At 54.6% G+C, this 18,530-nt stretch overlaps 1 protein-coding gene across 1 annotated transcript; it reads left to right on the top strand.

The window, feature by feature from the left end:
• Positions 1-9,629: 9,629 nt before the first annotated feature.
• Positions 9,630-18,031, top strand: MATN1 (matrilin 1). Its single transcript, XM_079922497.1, has 8 exons — positions 9,630-9,739; positions 11,456-11,802; positions 12,919-13,141; positions 14,100-14,225; positions 14,694-15,110; positions 15,677-15,829; positions 16,724-16,804; positions 17,457-18,031. The coding sequence occupies exons 1-8, from the start codon at positions 9,649-9,651 to the stop codon at positions 17,504-17,506; spliced, it is 1,488 nt and encodes a 495-aa protein (XP_079778623.1). The 5' UTR covers positions 9,630-9,648; the 3' UTR covers positions 17,507-18,031.
• Positions 18,032-18,530: the final 499 nt, after the last annotated feature.

Raw genomic sequence — 18,530 nt, 5'->3', positions numbered from 1 at the left:
TCAGATCCCCAAACAACTGATAAAGTGAGGCTCTAATAGAGACGGACAGCGACCTCCCTTTCACACATGAGGTAATTGAGGCCCAGAGACATCAAGTGACTTTCCTGAGGCCACACAGCAGTCAGGGGTTAGACTAAGTGCCTTTTCATTCTACTTTAAGTGGAGGCTAAAAGGGCTGGGGCCACAGTCTGTGTGAGTTCTTGCTTCTCGTGAAGATCCATATGAAGAGGCCCCCCAGAAGCCCCCATCAAATGGGGATTGGGGGCAGAGGTCACAGGAGGAGGGGACTAGCCTTTCCTCCAGCCTTGCATCCTCATCAAGAAGATGCCGAGGGGCCATGGCCGTGTGTCCTGAGGACCAGCTGAGGTGATACCCCCATCCTCATTCCCACCCCAACCCTGGCTCGAAGCCAAAGAACGGGCAGAGGTGTATAGTGGAATTGTGCCCTGTGGCCAGGCGGCTGGGAGGGGGCTGGCCTGAGGAACAGGAAATAGCTGTGTTTGGGGAAGTCACGTGGCCCGGGCCAAGCCCAGACAGCCCACCATTGCTGGACAGCCCTCACCACGGCCCTATCAACGCCCCATTTGAGGCTCATGCCGGGGTCCTTTGACGGGGCAGGTTGGACCCACTGAGAGGGCCTGTTTGAACCAGATGTCTGGAAAGGGGCTGGCCCCAGGAAAAAGGGATTTCGTGCAGGCCAGGCAGGTGAGCGCCATCCGGACGGGCTGTCTCTTGGAGGGAAGGAGAGTCGACAAAGTCAAGCCCTTGTGGCGGAGCGGGAGGGCGCACCCCAGTTTCTCAAAGCTGTGATGGCAGCAGGAACGGTCACTGAGTGGGCACTTCAGTGTGTCGTCTGTGTGACTCTCTCACCTGCCCCACGTGCAGGTGCCATGCAAGGATGCTTCCTGGGGCTCAGGGTGGGCAAGCCACTTGCCCAGAGTCACCATTGGTTAAGGGGCAGAGCTGGGCTTTGACTCCGACAGGCCTGATGGAACCCGAGCTTCTCCCTCTGGTCCTTCCTGGCCCACCTCAGGCACCTTGCAGGGTGAGCAGAGTGATGACATGATTCCGAAACTTGAAGAGCCCCTTGAAGATGGGGACTGAGGCATAATTATCATTGAACGTCCCAGCACCGAGGACGTTCTAGGCCTGGCTCTAGAGCCCTACGCTGCTTGCGGTAGAGGAGGCATCCGTTGTGGGTGCAGGACCCAGACAGAAGCTGACAGGGGAAGTGGTCCAGGTGAGGTATGTTGGGGGCACAAACTCAGGCAGTGGACATGGGGCTGGGTAGATCCATGAGGCATTAGGGAAGCAGGACCTGCAGGGCAGAAGTGAGGAAGAGGAGGTTCACAAGACTGGTGCCCAGGTTTGGAGAGTCTTTGGGATGGTGGTGCCTAGCTCTGAGCTGAGGGTATAGGACGGGGGACAAAAGAAGATGCACTAAGCTTGCATTTGAGCTACCCTGGGGACCACATGATGGGAGTTACTCAGGAGGCAGCTGTGTCTATATGTCTGGAGTCAGGAGAGTGAGGAAGGAGGGAAGTTGAGATGTGAGTGCCATCTGTGGACACGTGGGTGGGATGTCATGTGGATGGCGTGTCACCAAGCGGTTGGGTTCACGGAGGCGTTAACCCGTCAGCAGGACGTGATACTGGCCCATGGCCTCCCAGGGCATGCCCTCACGTGAAAGCACACGTCTCCTTGCCCTGTCCAGCCTCTGGCTTCCAGCCCGCCTGACTGCTTGTAGGGACTGAGACCAAGACAGCATGTGTGAGGTCTGACGGCCCATGAGAGAGAGTGGTTCACATACACAGAGGCTGTGGCCTGAAGGGGCCATAAATCTGGACAGCGCAGCTACACTGCAACAGCCCCGCGGGCGGTGGGGATGATACCCGCATGGCGGATGAAGAAGCCTTGTCCTGGATTTATGGGCAAATTCTCCATTTTGTGAGGTCTCTGCTGACTTTGGGGAGACCAGGGATTCACGTCCAATCAGGCAATGAAATCTCCAATTTGCAATGAAATAGTTTTAAGTCTTAAAGACTCAAGTTTTAAGTCCCAGGTTAAAGGAAGCTGGGCCCGGGGGGTGTGAGAACACCTACGCTTGGTGTGAGAAGCTGCTCCTGTGGGTCTCTGCGGCCACAGGCCCCTCCCACTGCCCACCTGGATGGGCTCCCACTGCCCACCTGGATGGGCTGTCTGGGAGCTGGCGCTCATATTCCAGCCTCTCCCCTGGGACTCCCGGAGGAAGCGGGCCTCATTAGCCACAAGGGCGTTTCAATAGGCAGTGGGCTTGGCAGGGAGCGGCCAGCACGAGGGAGCCGCAGCCTTAAACAAATAGAGTCCATCTGGTAAACGGTTTTGCTGCCGTCTCCCCGGCCCAGGTGGTTAAGCAGGACACTGACCTTGCAGCTTCCTCTGTTCCACGTGCTGGGGGGACAGTCCAGGCAGGGAGGCAACCTTGGCAAAGGCCTGGAGACGCGACCACAGGTCAGAGGGTGAGTCCAGCCTGGGAGTCTCCCCTCTGATAACTCACAGCTTACAACACCATAATTCTTTCAGCCTTGACCTTGCCAGGGCCAAGCTGCTGAAATTTTACATGTAGGTGGAGCTGAGCTCCTGTCAGAGGGTTTGGGGAAAAGCCAAGGTGTTCTAAGGGGCTTCAGGTGGGACAGTGGAAGGAACAGGAACCTGCCAGGGACATCACCGTGCACCTTCCCAGCTCCTCTGCCCTGAGAGGTGACGGCAGTTGTCGTAGGGAGAGTGTGGGAAGGAAAGATCTAGATGTTCCTGGCGTTGGGTGTCCTTATGGAGGCTGTAGGTGGAACAACCTTGACACTGTAACATCTCTCGGTTGCCCATGGTCACTCTGCGTGTGAGAACAGGGCCAGACCTTGCTCTCAGGTGGTCAGACTCCACAGGGTGCTGCCCCAGCAGCCTCCGTCGCTGAAGGCACCGGAGGCGGAAGGACCTACAGACTCAGTAACCACCAGGCGTAGTTTTGGTGTAATTATCACCTAGTCCCCCCTCTACTGACCCTGAAGCAACTTTTCCTGAATTAAAAAATGCTGTATTTCTTTCTTTCTTCCTTTCTGAGATCCAGTTTTTTTTTTTGCGGTACGCGGGCCTCTCGCTGTTGTGGCCTCTCCCGCTGCAGAGCACAGGCTCCGGACGCGCAGGCTCAGCGGCCACGGCTCACGGGCCCAGCCGCTCCGCGGCATGTGGGATCTTCCCGGACCGGGGCACGAACTCGTGTCCCCTGCATCGGCAGGTGGACTCTCAACCACTGCGCCACCAGGGAAGCCCCTGAGATACAGTTTTTATCTTTTTAGATATATGTCTAGAAGTGGCCTTGTTGTAGCATAAAGTTCCAAATCGATTTTTAATTTTTTGAGAAATCGTCATCCTGTTTTACGTAGTGGCTGAAATGATCTACATTTCCCCCAACAGGCAAACGGGGAACAAGGATTCCCTTTTCTCCACGTTCTCACCCATGCTTGCTTTACCTTGTCTTTTTAATGATGGTCATTTTAACGAGTGTGAGGAGACGTCTTGTGGTTTGATTTGCATTTCTCTGATAGTGATGTTGAGCATCTTTTCAGGTATCTGTTGGCCATTTGTGTGTCTTCTTTGAAAAAATGTGTATTTACTGCCTCTGTCCATTTTTGAATCAGATTTTTTTTGAAGTAGAGCTGATTTACAATATTGTGTTAATATTCCCTGTGTTATACGGTAAATCGTTGTTGTTTATCTATTTTATATATGGTCGTGTGTATCTTTTAATCGCATAATCCCTCCCCCCGCCCCCTCCCTTTCCTCTTTGGTAGTCACAAGTTTGTTTTCTATGATTGTGAGTCTGTTTCTGTCTTTGTAGATTCACTTGTATTATAAAAATGTTGTATTTCCTTGTCAATCCCCTGTCCTCTTCCCTCCCTCCCCTTGTTCTATGCCTATATATACCACCGGGTGGGCAGAATTCTAAGAAGCCTCCAATGACCTATGACCTTGTCTAGTTCTCTCCCCTCGAGTGTGGACGGAGCCTGGGACTCTGATGGGACAGTCACTCCTGGGATTGGGTTATGTTAACTGGTAAGTTGACTTTGAGAAAGGGAGATTATTCTGGGTGAAACTGACCTGATCCGTTGATCCCTTAAAAGGGACTGGGCTCTTCAGAAAGAGGAGGTTTGGCATGGGAGAGATGTGACGCGTGAGAGGCCTTGGGGGAGAGCACATGACAAGGACTGTCGGGTGACCCCTGGGTGCTGAGTGGCCCCTGGGTAACAGCCTGCAAGCAGAGGTGGGGAGGGAGTTCAGTCTGACAACCGCAAGGGAATGAATTCTTCCAACCACCGTGTTAGCTTGAATGAGGATCCTCAGCTCCAGAAAAGAACAAGGCCCAGCCTTGATTACAGCTTGATTTCAGCCTTGCGAGGCACTGAGCAGAGAACCCAGACTTCTGACCTTCGGGAGCCATGAGGGGCTATATTTGTGCTGTGTTTAAGCTGCTACGTTTGTGGTCATTTGTTACATAGCAATGGAAAAAGAATGTAGCGCCCCTTCCCGATTTGGAGGAAGTTTTATTGTTCGTCCTTCAACATCTAAGTGACGGCAGCACCGACAATCCTGTACGTCTGAAGTCTTGGTCAGTGTACGTCCAGAGTTCTGAAAGATGAAACAGGTAAGCCAACCATTGTTTACACAACCTCAAGTGGTCTTCTCAGGTCTCCAGAGGCTCTGTGTTGAGGCTGAGGGGACAACAGCAGGGATTTCAGGCAACACAAAGGGAAGTTAGGTACCTTAGAAATTGGGAGAGAAAATATATTCTGTTCTGTGAGCCAGAGCGTTATATTAAATTCAGAGCTCACATTTTTAGGAGGGGGAGAGACAAATTGAAATGCCACTGGTCATGGGCTGAAATCCATGTGTTGTAAAGGATGGTTGTAGGATGTGAGGACGTTTTCATTCGGGAAGAATCAGCTTAGTGGGGGTGTGGCCATGATCTTCAGGTCGTTGAACATGGTATACCGGGAGACTGGCTCGCTCTCAGAGCCGGATGGAAAATACTCTGGGAAGCACCAAGCTCCCCGTCCAAGAGGCTGAACACCATAGGCTGGACGACAGCTTTCCAGAGAGAGACTTTATGTTTTGTATGGGAGGTTGGGTGAGATTGGTGGTTTAGTTACATCAGAAGCACCTCAGAAATACAGACTCACTGGGTCTGGGAAGGATCCTGGGAATCTGCATTTTCTTTTGAACCACCTTAACCAAACTATCGACAGTTTGCGGGTAACGGAAGGAAGTATAAAACAGAGAGTGACTTGCAGATGCAGTGAATGAGGATTCTGCTTCGTGCCCCGCAGATCCTAGCTGCCCTTGGGGTCCTGTAGGGGCACCTCCCTTCCTGGCCCTCCCCTTCCCCACCTGTTGGGGTCCTGTTCTTCCCGACCCCCAGGACGGCCCCAAAGGCATCCTCATCTTGGACCCCAAAGCTTTACCTTCACTTAGCTTAAGTTCCCCCCAAAGCAGATCCTGAGACATGAACTTGGGTACAGGTTGTTTATTTGGGAGGTGGTCCCAGGAAGTAGAGTGAGTGGGGAAGTGAGGCAGAGAAGGGATAAAAGCCAATAAAAATGTTCAGTGAGAGAAGAGGAGGAGGGAGTGACTCATTCTGTGGCAGAGAAGAGAGGGGGATGGTGGGGGGAGGGAGAGAGACTGGCAACGGCCTGGAAAAGGTGTCAAGAAACAGATTTTGAAGGACCTTAAATGCCCAGCTAAATTTGAAGTTTCATCTAGAGGTGATATAAGGCCAACAGAAGCTGTTTTTCCTTGGGAAGCGTGATGGAGCACGTCCTTCTCGCTAAACACCCACATCCCACCCCTTGGAGTCATTCCATCCCCAGGTGGAGTCAGGTGATGTGTGCTCCTTTTCTCTCTCTTGTCCGTGTGTCTGGAGACAAAGGATGTGGAAATGATGGGCTACCAAGAGAGAGGCAGCTTTGGGGAGGTCCTGTCTAGCGCTGGGCTGTGTCACAGGAGAGAAACAGACCCTTGTGTTGAGCCATTGTGATCCAAGGGCTTGCTTGCTGCAGTAACTTGGCCTCTTCTATGCTGATTAATACAAGAAGGCATTGCGAAAGCAGTAAGCATGGATGCGGCACTCAGTACCTTGCGTTCTCCACCATCCTCTGACATCGGCATTGAGATCCCCACTTTATAGACATAGAACTGAAGAGCAGAAAAGTGAGGGGATTCATCTGATGTCAACAGAGCTGGCAGGTGACAGAACGGGGGCTCAAACCCAGCTCTGTCTGATTCCAAAACTTTTTCACTTCATAGGATTCCTCAATGTCTGGCATGAGCACCACTGACAGAAAGCAAGATAATTTCGGTGATACGTGGAAGAAAAAGTTAAGTTTAATTAGTTTTGAATTTATCTGAAGGCATTTTGGAATAAGTATGTCATCGGTACATCAAACCAGCGATTTCACGGCTGTTGTTTCAAATAAGAAAGAGGAGAAATTTTTGTCCAAAAGTGAGTTGGTTTAATGTTAGAAAGATTAATTCAAAAAATAGTAAAGGTATATGTGGATCTAGCAAACGGTGATGATGGTTTGGAAGGTCTAGGGGACAGGCAGCCCTGGACTGCCCTGCATCGAGAGATACCCAGGTTTGCTCTTCAGGAAAAGAGCTGAGCTCGGGGCACAGGAGGGGGAGTCCTGTGTGCTTTCTCCTGACCCACACTGTGCCCAGGGGCCTCTCAATGGATCACAAAACCTCTCTCTTGGATAAAACACTAAAGTCTTTAAGTTTCTGGAAACCCGAGGTGTGTGAAAACAAGGAGGGAACAGGGGGAGGGCTTCACGGCCGCCTGTGTGTCTCGGGAGCTGCCTTAATGGAGGCCCCTCAGCGCGGTTTTTCTCCTTGGCTAATACCGGCCACACTGTTCCCGATTTTGATTCCTGGGGTAAAATGTTTCACATTTTCAAAACACAAATATTTATTTTCTTTCCTCAATGTATATACTCAACTTCCAGGTCTCCTCCCCACCAAGCCCCCACTCCCACTATGGAATGTTAAAACTGCCCCTTTGGGGGGAACCCATCTCTGTTCCTGAAAACTTACCTGTAGCAGTTTCTGTGGCTCTGTTAATGAGCAAAGTGACACAGAAAAGGCGCTTCTGTTCCTCTGAGGAGCCCATAGACCTGCCATTCAGAGACAGAGCTGAAAGAGCTGTTTCATGGGCCCAGCTGCTGCCCTGGCCAAGAGGGCTTTGTACCCTGAGCTCCGGACACAGTTCTGTCCACTGGGGAGAGGGGTGGTGGGCTAGGAGACTCCAGCTCACGTTCTGCTCGTCTACCTTCAGCAGGGGAGTGGGGGGCGGGCACCGTGCCTCTCTCGCCATTGGTCACCATCACCGACCCCAGCCTGACCTTTGATGGTTAACATGGAAATGGACCCAGTTCATCATTACTTCCTTCTTTTAATTCATTTCTTCATTTGCTCACCAGATACCCTGTGATAGGCACCAAGCTGGGTCTGGGGGGTTTACTGGTGATGAGACAGACAAGCCCCCTGCTGGGAGGGAGCTGACATCCTCTGGGGCAAGGGTGGGGGTGGGGGCCAGATACCACATTCATAACACAATTTGGGGAAGTGATAAGGGCCACAATGACCACACCCTGTGGCATCTCTGGAGAAGAGAATTAGACTTTCAAGTTGCAGAGAAGAAAATAAATCCATTTCAACTGGTTTTTGGAACTGGGGAGGCCTGTGAATTGTGAAAAAATGAAATAAAAATGGGAAAACTCAGAGGGAAATGCTTTTAACTTCCTTGCTCTCTAAATAGGGGCAAAGGGGAATGAGACCTGATTTCTAAGCTTGGCTCTGCCCCTAAACAGGCTGGGTGGCTTCAGGCAAGTCACGAACCCCTCTGGGCCTCAGTTTCCTCATCTGACAAATGGGCTAATACAGTTGGATCTGCTGACCGCAGCGGTTTGTTGGGGGAACAAAGGAGACAGGGTGATAGAGCGAGTGACTGTGCCGTGTCACACGTGGAAGGGACTGTTATCATCATCACCGCTGAAGATTGTGACAATGTTTGTTGGATCAGCTGTGCCCGGCAATCACTTTTTAAAAAGCATCTGTAAACTTCCTTTTATTGAGGTATAATTTATACAGAGTGAAGTCACAGGCCTTAAATATTAGCGATTATACCTCCCAAAAGATGATAAACTTTCAGTCCCCAATCTCCGCTTCCGTCCTCTCATCGACTCCTCACAGGGTTCCAGTGAGGCAGGCAAGACAAGAGCTACCATTCCCTTATCATCTTGTACGGCAACAAGCTGAGGCTCAGAGAGGCTAAGTCACCAGCTCCAGGTCACCCAGCTGGTGAGAAGCAGAAGTGCATTTGAACGTGGTTCTCTCAGATGGCCAAGCCCATGCTCTCTCTGCTCTATCCCATCAACTACTGGACCCAGATGCAATGGTGGGGACCCTTCCTGATTATACTCCTTTACTTACAAGCCTTATTTTTGCCTCCTCTGTGCAGACCCTGGGCTGGTCCCAGACGCAGAGATGAATCAGTCAGACACTTACCCACTCATGGATGAAATGGTCAAGGCACGGAAGCACAGGGAGGGGGTCCTAACCCCAGGGGAGCCACGGGAGAGGTGGGCATGGAGAAGGCCCCTCCCGTGCAAGCTTTACCCGTGCAAGCAGGGTGGCTGAGAATACTGGTTTGGGGACCTTTCCTGGCACTGACACTGAGCTGCACTTTAGACAAGTTACTTCAAAACTGTTTTTCAGTTCCTCACCTGGGAAGTGAGAGTAATAATACCGGTTGCCTCACAGGGCTGTCAAGAGAATTCAGTGAGATGGTTCATATAAGTCTGCTCTTCCAATCAACCCCTCCCGGTGTTTCCAGATGAGGAATCTGAGGCACAGAGAGGTGAAGTAACCTGCCTACAGTCACACAGGCAGTACAAAGCCAACCCAGGCCACCTGGCTCCTAAGTCTGAGCTTTCAACCACTTTCCCTACTGCCCCCCACATACTAGGGGCTCGGGTACACGTTCACCCCGATACGACCTTGCAAGATGGTTAGGCAGAGAGTGATCGGGAGGAAAGGGCATTATGGGTAGATGGTCCTGCGTATACAAAGGCTTGAGGAGAGCTCAGAATCCAGGCGCGGCTGGAGAGCAGGGCGTGTGTGGAGAGGCAGCGGAGGCCAACGGGGAGACTGGGGTTGGAACGGTAGGGGCGAGAAAAGCGTGGCTGCGGGATGAGGGTGCGGGCAGTGCAGGGGAGCGAGGCCGCTGCACTCAGGTCTCCCTGGGCTGGGAGTGGCAACTTCGGGCCAGCGCAGGCTCTGCGCCCTGGAGGAGCCACCCTCCACCCACCTGAGATTTCCTGGATTCCAGCTGCAGCTCCTGCAGGCAAAGGAGCCCTTGTGGTCAGAGGGGCCTCCGGAGCCCAGGCCGGGCGGCTCCCTCCCTCCCTGGCACACATACCTCCATTCAGCCCGGCCCCGCCCCCCGAAGGGGGCCGCCCCACGTCAGTGGGGGGCCGTCTGGGCAGGCAGCGAGCTTGATAAGACCTGGCCCCCGCTGGTCCCCACCACTGCGCCGATACTGCCCGCGCTGCCAGAACCATGAGGGCACTCTGTGGCCCCTGCCTCGTGCTCTGCGGCCTGCTGCTGCTGCAGGCCCCACGCGTACCTGGCCTTGCGCCCCTGTCCAGAGGTGAGGGGGCCCATGTGAGGTGGGGGACACCGGGCACCGAGACAGACAGAGCCTAAGTGGGATCCAGGATGGGGATAGGGGGGCAGGGAGGCAGGGGTGGCCTGCAGGCTGACCCAGGGGCAGACAGAGATGGTGACAGTCACAAGGGCTAGGGCAGGGTGACCCTGTCTGTTCTTTCCAGGGACATGAGTGGGGTTCTCTGAGCCTCTCTCTGGGCTTTGCAGCTCCCAGGCTGTCCTCAGGGACCACGCAAACTGCAGGGCCCTCGGTCTTCTGGGTCACCAAGGGCAGACGCTACCCAGAGAGCCTGCTGACATCTGGGGCTGCACCAGGCCCAGGGCTGAGCTCACGGCTCTCCAATAAGTGCAGACGTGGGGGTGGCCAAGAAGGGGTTCCCCCTTCCACCAGCCCTTCCAGCAGATTCCTGATTGGCCTCCCCATGGGCTGTACCCCACTGAGTTTCAGCCTTGGACACAGAATCCTAGAATGCCCAACTCCTCCTGTACAGATGGGGCAAAAGAGGCCAGAGAGGAGAGGACCCGTCTAAGACCACAGAGCGAGAAAGCCTCAGCCCCTGGGCTCCTGATCCACTGCCAGTTCCCTCACCCTCTCTGGGCCTCAGTTTACCCATTTGTAGCCTCAGCTAGTGGAGACTGGGGAGCCAGCGGCAAGGTGATTTCTGAGGTTCCTTGAGGACCTCTGACACCCGGGCCTAGGGCACTGTGGCTGGGGGCTGGGACAGTCCCGTACACCTTGCCTTTCCTGATTCTTCTTCCTGCATCCCTGTTTGGGAGCAGCTCAGACTCAATGTGGGACGGAGGGGGCTGGCCTTTGTACTAAGTCCCACCAGGCTGCAGGTCCAGGCCGGTGATAACACCAGGCATTAGGCCTATTCTTCCCTCCAGACAGATGAGAAAAGTGAAGCTTCAAAGGTGCAATGATCTGCCCAGGGCCACAGAGTGGCTGAGCTGGGCTTCGGACCCCTGTCTACCTCACTCGGGCTCTGTGTACCACCTAGCACATGGTGCTGCCTCCCAGGCTGTCTGGGAAGACATCGCTCCTTGGGAGTGTGTCTTGGGGGCCCATTTGGTCAGGCTGCCAAGGTGGCCGGTAGGAACTCCTGCCTGTTCTGCTCTTGGACACCAGCTGGCAGATCGACGCAAACTGGGTCCGCTTTGCTGATTTGCTTTAATGCTCAGATGAAAGAGGCCATGTTGACAGGTGCTGCGTTGGCCTTCAAGGCCACGCCCGCCCGAGGGCCCACCCTCAGGGCCCTCCTGCCCAGCCAGGGGAAAGAGCTGCCCCTTGTTGGCGGTAGCCACTCTGGGCTGAAACCTGAGACATGAAAGCTGTCTTCTCCTTTGCTGCCCCCTGAACACCCTGCATGCCCAGCCCTGTGCTGGCACCCTACGTGCCTTTTTGCTTGTCCTCAAAGGATCCTGTAAGGAAGGGACCACCTGCTCATTGTACAGAAAGGAAACTGAGGCTCAGAGAGGTGAGGGCGCCATTCGAGCCTCTGTCTTTCCCACGGGCTGAGCAACCTCTGGCAAGTTGCTTGCTCCAGCGTCCCCACCTGATGATAGGACCCAGCCAGCCTGGTTCGGGTCTGGTCTACTCTGCCTGGGGCCTCACGTCCAGACCTAAGTAGCTGCTGGTGCGCTGCTCCTTTGTCTTGAGTGTCTCTGGTCCATCCTCCTGACCTCTGCCGCCTCCCAGGGCACCTCTGCCGGACCCGGCCCATAGACCTGGTGTTCGTCATCGACAGCTCGCGCAGCGTGCGGCCAGTGGAGTTTGAGAAGGTGAAGGTGTTCCTGTCCCAGGTCATCGAGTCACTGGACGTGGGGCCCAATGCCACCCGCGTGGGCGTGGTCAACTACGCCAGCTCCGTGAAGCAGGAGTTCCCGCTGCGGGCCCACGGTTCCAAGGCCATGCTGCTGCAGGCCGTGCGCCGCATCCAGCCGCTGTCCACAGGCACCATGACGGGCCTGGCCATCCAGTTCGCCATCACCAAGGCCTTAAGCGATGCTGAGGGCGGTCGCCCCAGCTCACCGGACATCAGCAAGGTGGGGACTCACGGGAACGTGGCAGCAGGTGACAGTGAAGAGCTAGGTTTTCAGTGCCAGGAGCCTAGGCCTCTGGAGGGGAAGAGATTGTGCAAGGCTGCTCCCCAGGGGCCCCAGAGTAATGATATTAAAAATAATGCTGCCCCTTCCGGGCTTCTTACCATGAATCTTCTCATGTGGGCCTCACTACACCCCCTTTATCCAGATGAAAGAACAGGGGCTCAGGAAGGTGAGCTGTGCCTCAGGGAGCTGCATTTCTAACCCAGGCCTGTCAGATCACCAAGACCCAATCCAAGGGGTTGGGCATCTGGGCCAGGGGTGGGGACTCAGGAATCAGAAGCAGACCCAGGTCAGAAGGAGAAAAGCAGCTAAGGGGGCTGGATGCCGAGTCTCAGACTCCAGCAGAGCTGTGAGGACCCAACTTCAGGGCAGGCTCCGGCAGGGGGTGATGAGGGCCGGCTCAGCACCAGGGTCCCCTCCTGTTACCCTTTCTGGGGTACGGCACACAGGTGCCTTGTGGGAGGGGAAGAGTGTTTTCCTCTTAGGAAAGGGCAGGTAGTATCTTGGGGAATGGAGGGAGAAAAGGCAGCATCTTCCTTCATTCCTTGGGCATCAATGTGGGAACAACCTTCCCAGGGTATACGGGAGAAAATGTCCAGACCGGAGGAAAAACCGCCATTCCGTAGCCTCTGCCTCCCTCTGGTGGCCAAAGGGTAGAACTGTACGGTGTTGAGCGCAGGTTGGGCCTGGCTGTCAGAGGCCCTCCTTTGACAGGGGAGACGAGGCTCTGCCCTCAGGCGGTCATGCCCGAGGGAGGAGACACCCAGAGCCCATAGTCAGATGAGAGAACAGCTCAGCCACGTCTCTCAGTCAGAGAAAACCTGTTGCCTCCTCCGCTAATCCAGGTTCTTTTCCCTAGGCCCAAACCCTGGTGTTGGTGAGGGGCCAGATCCACCTGCTGCCGACTAGCTGTGTGACCTGGGCTAGCCACTCCGCCCTTCTGGGTCAACCTCCTCTTATGCCAACCATCCTAAGGGTTTACTGGAGGGCCAAGCGGCCCACCCAGCGCGGGGAGGGAGGTCGGGTCCTCACACACGCCCCGCGTGTGTATCGCAGGTGGTCATCGTGGTGACGGACGGGAGGCCCCAGGACAGCGTGCGGGATGTGTCTGCGCGGGCCCGGGCCAGTGGCATCGAGCTGTTCGCCATCGGCGTAGGCCGTGTGGACAAGGCCACGCTGCAGCAGATCGCCAGCGAGCCTCAGGACGAGCACGTGGACTACGTGGAGAGCTACAGCGTCATCGAGAAGCTGTCCAAGAAGTTCCAGGAGGCCTTCTGCTGTGCGTGGGGCGGGGGATGGACCAGGCTGGGAGGGGTGCTGGGGGAGTGAGGTGTGTGTGGGGGTGTGTACCGGTGTCTGGGCGGGGCCAGAAAATGGGCGTGGCTTAGAGCTGCAGCGTGGGGGCGGGGCCTGGGCTGGAGGTGCCCTATATGGGGGCAGGGACTGAGACAGAGCCAACCTCGGGGCCGGGGCCAGGGCTCAGAGCCGCCTGATCTGGGGGCTGTCCCCTGCCTGGGGTTAAGGGAGTTGGGGAAAGGCGATACCAAAAAGAAGTCCTTTTCGTGGTAGAGTACTGGCAGGGACCAAGGAGGGGCCAGAAGCCAGTAAGGGGAGGGCCTAAAAAAACCTGTGCTATTTGGACAGGGGTGGGGGTTGGGGGGGAGTGTGTGTGTGTGTGTGGGGAGCGGGGGGTAGAGGGGGTGGGGGTGTGTGGGGGGTGTGGGGTATTGGGGTGCCAGAGTCTTCTGTGATGTGGAAGGGTCTGAGGGGCCTGGGCATTGGGCAGGAGAAAGTTCAGAGTCTTTTGCAGAGGAGAGGTGGGTCTCTGGCACGGGGCGGGCCTAGGAAGAGTATGAGTCTGACTGTGAGAATTCCATGCACAGTACAATGCTCAGTACGTGGTATCTAACAAGTGTTTGTTGAGCATCTTCTTTGTGCTGTGTTCACTGCTGCACGTGTTGTTCTCGACACTTGGAATACAAAAGTGAACAAAGGGGATTAAAGGCCCCGCCTCTTTGGCCTCTACATTTTTAGCGGGAAGTTTTAGCTTATTATCCGCAATATCACCTTCTCTGGGGATGTCAGCACTGCTGCAGTGATTCTGGCCCTGGGCTGAGGGTCTGGGACCCCATCCAGTCGGGGGCCTCAGTTTCCCTGAGCGTGTTGAGGGGCCAACCTTGCCAAGATGTCCGAGGCCCCGTGACCATGAGATTCTGAGTCTCCTCTTGTCCCCACAGTGGTGTCAGACCTGTGCGCCACAGGCGACCATGACTGCGAGCAGATGTGCCTCAGCTCCCCGGGCTCCTACACTTGCGCCTGCCGTGAGGGCTTCACCCTGAACAGTGATGGCAAGACCTGCAATGGTCAGTGGGCCGGACACAGGCAAGCCTGGGGAAGGTGGCGGGCAGGGGACGGGGCCTTGGCCCCTCCCCAGGAAGCCCACCTGAGCCTCTCTGTACTTGGCCTCTGGACCAATCTGCAATAGATGCCTTCTAGAGTTTGGCGTCAGCAGTTCTCTTCTCACTACTGTCCCTCCTTCCGTCACAGTGGGTGGTAGGTTTAATATGGTGGAAGGAGTTACATAGTCTTGAGTTCACATCTTGGTGCCACTACTTCTGAGCTGTCTGATTTAACAGCTTTTAGAGCTTCGGGTTTCAATGCTGTAACACGGGGGCCAGGAACCTAGGCTTCACAGAGGAAGTTTTGAGGACCAAATGGGATGATCCTCCGTACAGATCTTGGGTGTGGTGCGTACCCAGCCAGTGGCTGTGATGAATGACTATGAACTTGAGCATCACTCCCCTGCCTTCCTATCCTGCCCCCCCCACCAGGCTGCAGCGGTGGAAGTGGCAGTTCGGCTACTGACCTGGTTTTCCTAATTGATGGATCCAAGAGTGTGCGGCCAGAGAACTTTGAGCTGGTGAAGAAGTTCATCAACCAGATTGTGGACACGCTGGATGTGTCGGACAAGCTGGCCCAAGTGGGGCTGGTACAGTACTCAAGCTCTGTGCGCCAGGAGTTCCCGCTGGGCCGCTTCCACACCAAGAAGGACATCAAGGCAGCTGTGCGGAACATGTCCTACATGGAGAAGGGCACCATGACCGGGGCTGCCCTCAAGTACCTCATCGACAATTCCTTCAGTGTGTCCAGCGGGGCCAGGCCTGGTGCCCAGAAGGTGGGCATTGTCTTCACTGATGGCCGGAGCCAGGACTACATTAATGATGCTGCCAAGAAAGCCAAGGACCTTGGTAGGTGCTGTCTGAACCCTGAACACCACCAGTGGCCAGGGGTACACATGGAACAGCTCAACTATAGTTTATCTTATGTCTGTTCTGATGAGTGCCCTAAACCCAGATTCAGTGTGAATGAGGAGGGATTGATTTGTCCAGCTGTTTTTTATACTAATGAGAAAACTGAGGTCCCAGAAAAGTAAGTGGCTGGCTTGATGGTCCTTTGGTAGGTGAGGCTTGGAACTTTTATAGTTGAATGTTCCCACGAACATACCAACTGTTGGCAGGCAACCCCACTTTGGGACAAGCCTGAGTTTTATCACCTATTAAGTGAGAATAATAATAACCACCAGATGGATGGTTATTAGGGTTACATGAGATTGCAAAGTTCCCAGTACAGTCAGTACGAGTCTGATATATGGTAGAAGCTCAACAGATGTTGATTTCCTCAATCATTGTACCTGCAATTCCAGCATCTGCCACCAGGAGGTGTCTGCTGTTGATTGCCTGGGGATTCCCTGGGAGGCTCAGTTATGGCTGCCTGTCCCTATTGCCACTGCTAATCATCTTGTTCCTCTTGGCAGGCTTTAAGATGTTTGCTGTGGGTGTGGGCAACGCTGTGGAGGATGAGCTGAGGGAAATTGCCTCGGAGCCCGTGGCAGAGCACTATTTCTACACGGCTGACTTCAAGACCATCAACCAGATTGGCAAGAAGTTGCAGAAGAAGATCTGCGTGGGTGAGTGAGGCCAGAAATTGTGTTGATGGGAGGAGCAGGTGGGGCTCTGGGAGGGGTGTGTGTGTGTGTGTGTGTGTGTGTGTGTGTGTGTGTGTGTGTGTAACCATCCTGGACTGGATGTGGGTGGGGAAAACGGGAGCTGGGGTGGCATCATGAGTTGGCAGAATCAGGAGGAAGCCTGGCCAGTCAGACTTTAACAACCAGCAACTGTATATTGAATGCTCTTACACATGTGGCACTCTTCTCAGTGCACTCCAAATATGAATCATTTAATCCTATTTGGTAGGAATATTGTTATGTCCATTTTACAGACAGGAAAGCCAAGGTCAGAGGGGTGGAACCACTTAATAACTGGAGGAACCAGGATTTGAACCGTGCTTCCTCCCCTGATCCTCCCCGGTGACCTTGCCAGCTGGTTCCCAGTGGTAAAGAGTATGGATTCCAGAGCCAGACACGCCTGGGTTTGCATGTTTGTTGACACTAACTAGCTGTTGGCCATAGGGCAAGTTGTTTTCCTTCTCAAGTTCTTCATTTGTAAAATGGGGTTAATGACTTCAACCCCAAAGAATCGGGGTGAGGAGTCACCATGATGACCTAGAGGCCCCTGATGACAGTGTCCTTTGCATAGTAGGTGACCAGCGTGGGGAAGCTAATATTGGAGTTCTTTATCAGGGCTTTGAGGGAGCAGGAAGACATTCAGGGATCGTCCCCCCTCCATCATTCCTAGGAGCTCGGTCTTAAGAATTTCACGTGTCTCTCTGCCTTCTCGCATCTCCTAGGCCCCACACTCCCCCAAGACACCCTAGTCCTGGCCTTGGGCAGTGACCACCCGCCTTGCTGGCAGGCAACCACTCACCATCCTCTTTCTCTTTCCCTACTTTCTGTCCACCCCAGAGGAAGACCTGTGTGCCTGCGAGTCCATCGTGAAATTCCGGACCAAAGTGGAGGGGCTGCTGCAGGCCCTGACCAGGAAGCATATCCTTTTCCAGAGGCTGCTGCAGGGAGAGGGAGGGGGAGGGGAGGGGGAGGGGAGGGGGAGGGGGAAGGGGAGGGGAGGGGAGGGGAGGTCCCTGTCGGGAGAGGAGAAAGCCGTGCCCCTTGTGTGGTGTGATGGGGCAGGCTCCTCCTTGCCTGCCTCCTGCTGAAGACGGGCTGGATCCTGGCCAGGTAGGCTGGCCCCGGCTTTGATACTGACCCTGCCAAAGCAAAGGCAGGAACCAAGCTGTAGACTGGACACACACAGAGTCCTGGACACGCTCAGGAAAACATGGTGCCCACGGACTTCCATTGCTCAAGCTCTCGGTGACATGACTACCCACCAGTCTCCACTCAGATGGGGCTGGAGCCCTCACAGCTCCCCTGGCTCAGGCAGAACTAGGTGGGGACCCAGCAGGCCTACACCTGCAACTGGACAGCGCTGGGCTTTCCGGGCTCACTGTAACTGCTTGCTTGTTTTTGGAAAGCACCATTCTGAGGGCTGTGGATGGATAAGTTTTGACATTGGGGGGAACACACGCTATGAGGGGGAAGTGAGAGAAAGTCCTGGAAGGGGGGCCCTGAGTGCAGGTGCCACTCCGTCACTGCCCTGCTCTGGCCAACCTACACATCTCCTTAACTCCCAGTCCACTGGAAGCTGTGAGTAAGCGGCTGGCCATCCTGGAGAACAGAATCGTCTAAGGCTACCTGTCCCCCACGACCTCTCCATCTCCCTGCCCCCAGTGCAGCTCACAGAGCCCAGTGTGTGTCCCCTAGAGCCTGAGTTTAGTCTAGCTTTGCCATTTCAGCGAGGCGGGCTTGGGAAGGGTGGGGCCCTGGGGCGGCACCAGGTCTCTCCCTCTCCCACCCTGCGAGCCTGGGGGGAGTGCGTGTTTGAGTGTGTGTGCAGGGAGCGTGTGCATGTTTGGGAGTGTGTGTGTGAGTGTGTGTGTGTGCGCGCGCCTGAGGCTGGGTGTGTGTCTGAAAGCATGAGTGAGAACACAGGGGTGAGTGTGGGAGGAACTGCGTTTGCATTTTTTTAATCAAAAGCTTAATATATTCCCATATTTTTTAGTTCACCCTTTCTTGACTGAGAGCGCTGTAATCTCTTTTCTGATTTCTCTATTCCCCTTCAAAAAACCATTAAATGTGACTTAACTTAAGCACTGAATGGGGCCAGTGGCAGTGTGGTTATTTGGGGAGCAGGAAGAAGGACCGTGAGGGTGTTGGGTGATGGGGATGGTCGCAGGATGGCAATAGTGGTGGTAACGGGGATGAGGGCCACTGCTCCCAACCTGGCTCACGTTTGTTCTGCCTTTTCAGTTACAAATTCCTTGATGAGGTCTCATTTCATCCTCCCAGCAACCTTACCCAGAACAGACTTGAGTTGTCCCCATTTTACAGATGGGAAAGCTGAGTTCCTGAGTGATAAGATGACTTGCTCGGCAGTGAGTCAGTTGGAGAGACAGGGCTTGAATCCAGGACTGTGAGACATCAAAAGAAAAAGGCACCGGATAGGGCCATCCACCATTCATTCATTCGTTTATTCATGCAGACAGCAAACACAGAGCACGTGCCCTGTGTCAGGCGGTGGGGAGATGGTGGCCTATGGGACAGATACTCTCCCATTTCTTTTTTTTTTTTTTTTGCGGTACACGGGCCTCTCACTGTTGTGGCCTCTCCCGTTGCGGAGCACAGGCTCTGGACGCGCAGGCTCAGCGGCCAT

Source organism: Stenella coeruleoalba (assembly GCF_951394435.1).
Source record: "Stenella coeruleoalba genome assembly, chromosome: 1".
NCBI lineage: Eukaryota > Metazoa > Chordata > Mammalia > Artiodactyla > Delphinidae > Stenella > Stenella coeruleoalba.
The sequence above is the reverse complement of the archived record's forward strand: the minus strand, read 5'-3'. Positions and strand labels throughout refer to the sequence as shown.

Coding starts and splice junctions, on each gene's coding strand:
- MATN1 (XM_079922497.1), top strand. CDS start 9,649: ATGAGGGCACTCTGTGGCCCCTGCCTCGTGCTCTGCGGCCTGCTGCTG. Junction 13,142..14,099: donor GTTCCAGGAGGCCTTCTGCT/GTGCGTGGGGCG, acceptor TTGTCCCCACAG/TGGTGTCAGACCTGTGCGCC. Junction 15,111..15,676: donor CAAGAAAGCCAAGGACCTTG/GTAGGTGCTGTC, acceptor TCCTCTTGGCAG/GCTTTAAGATGTTTGCTGTG.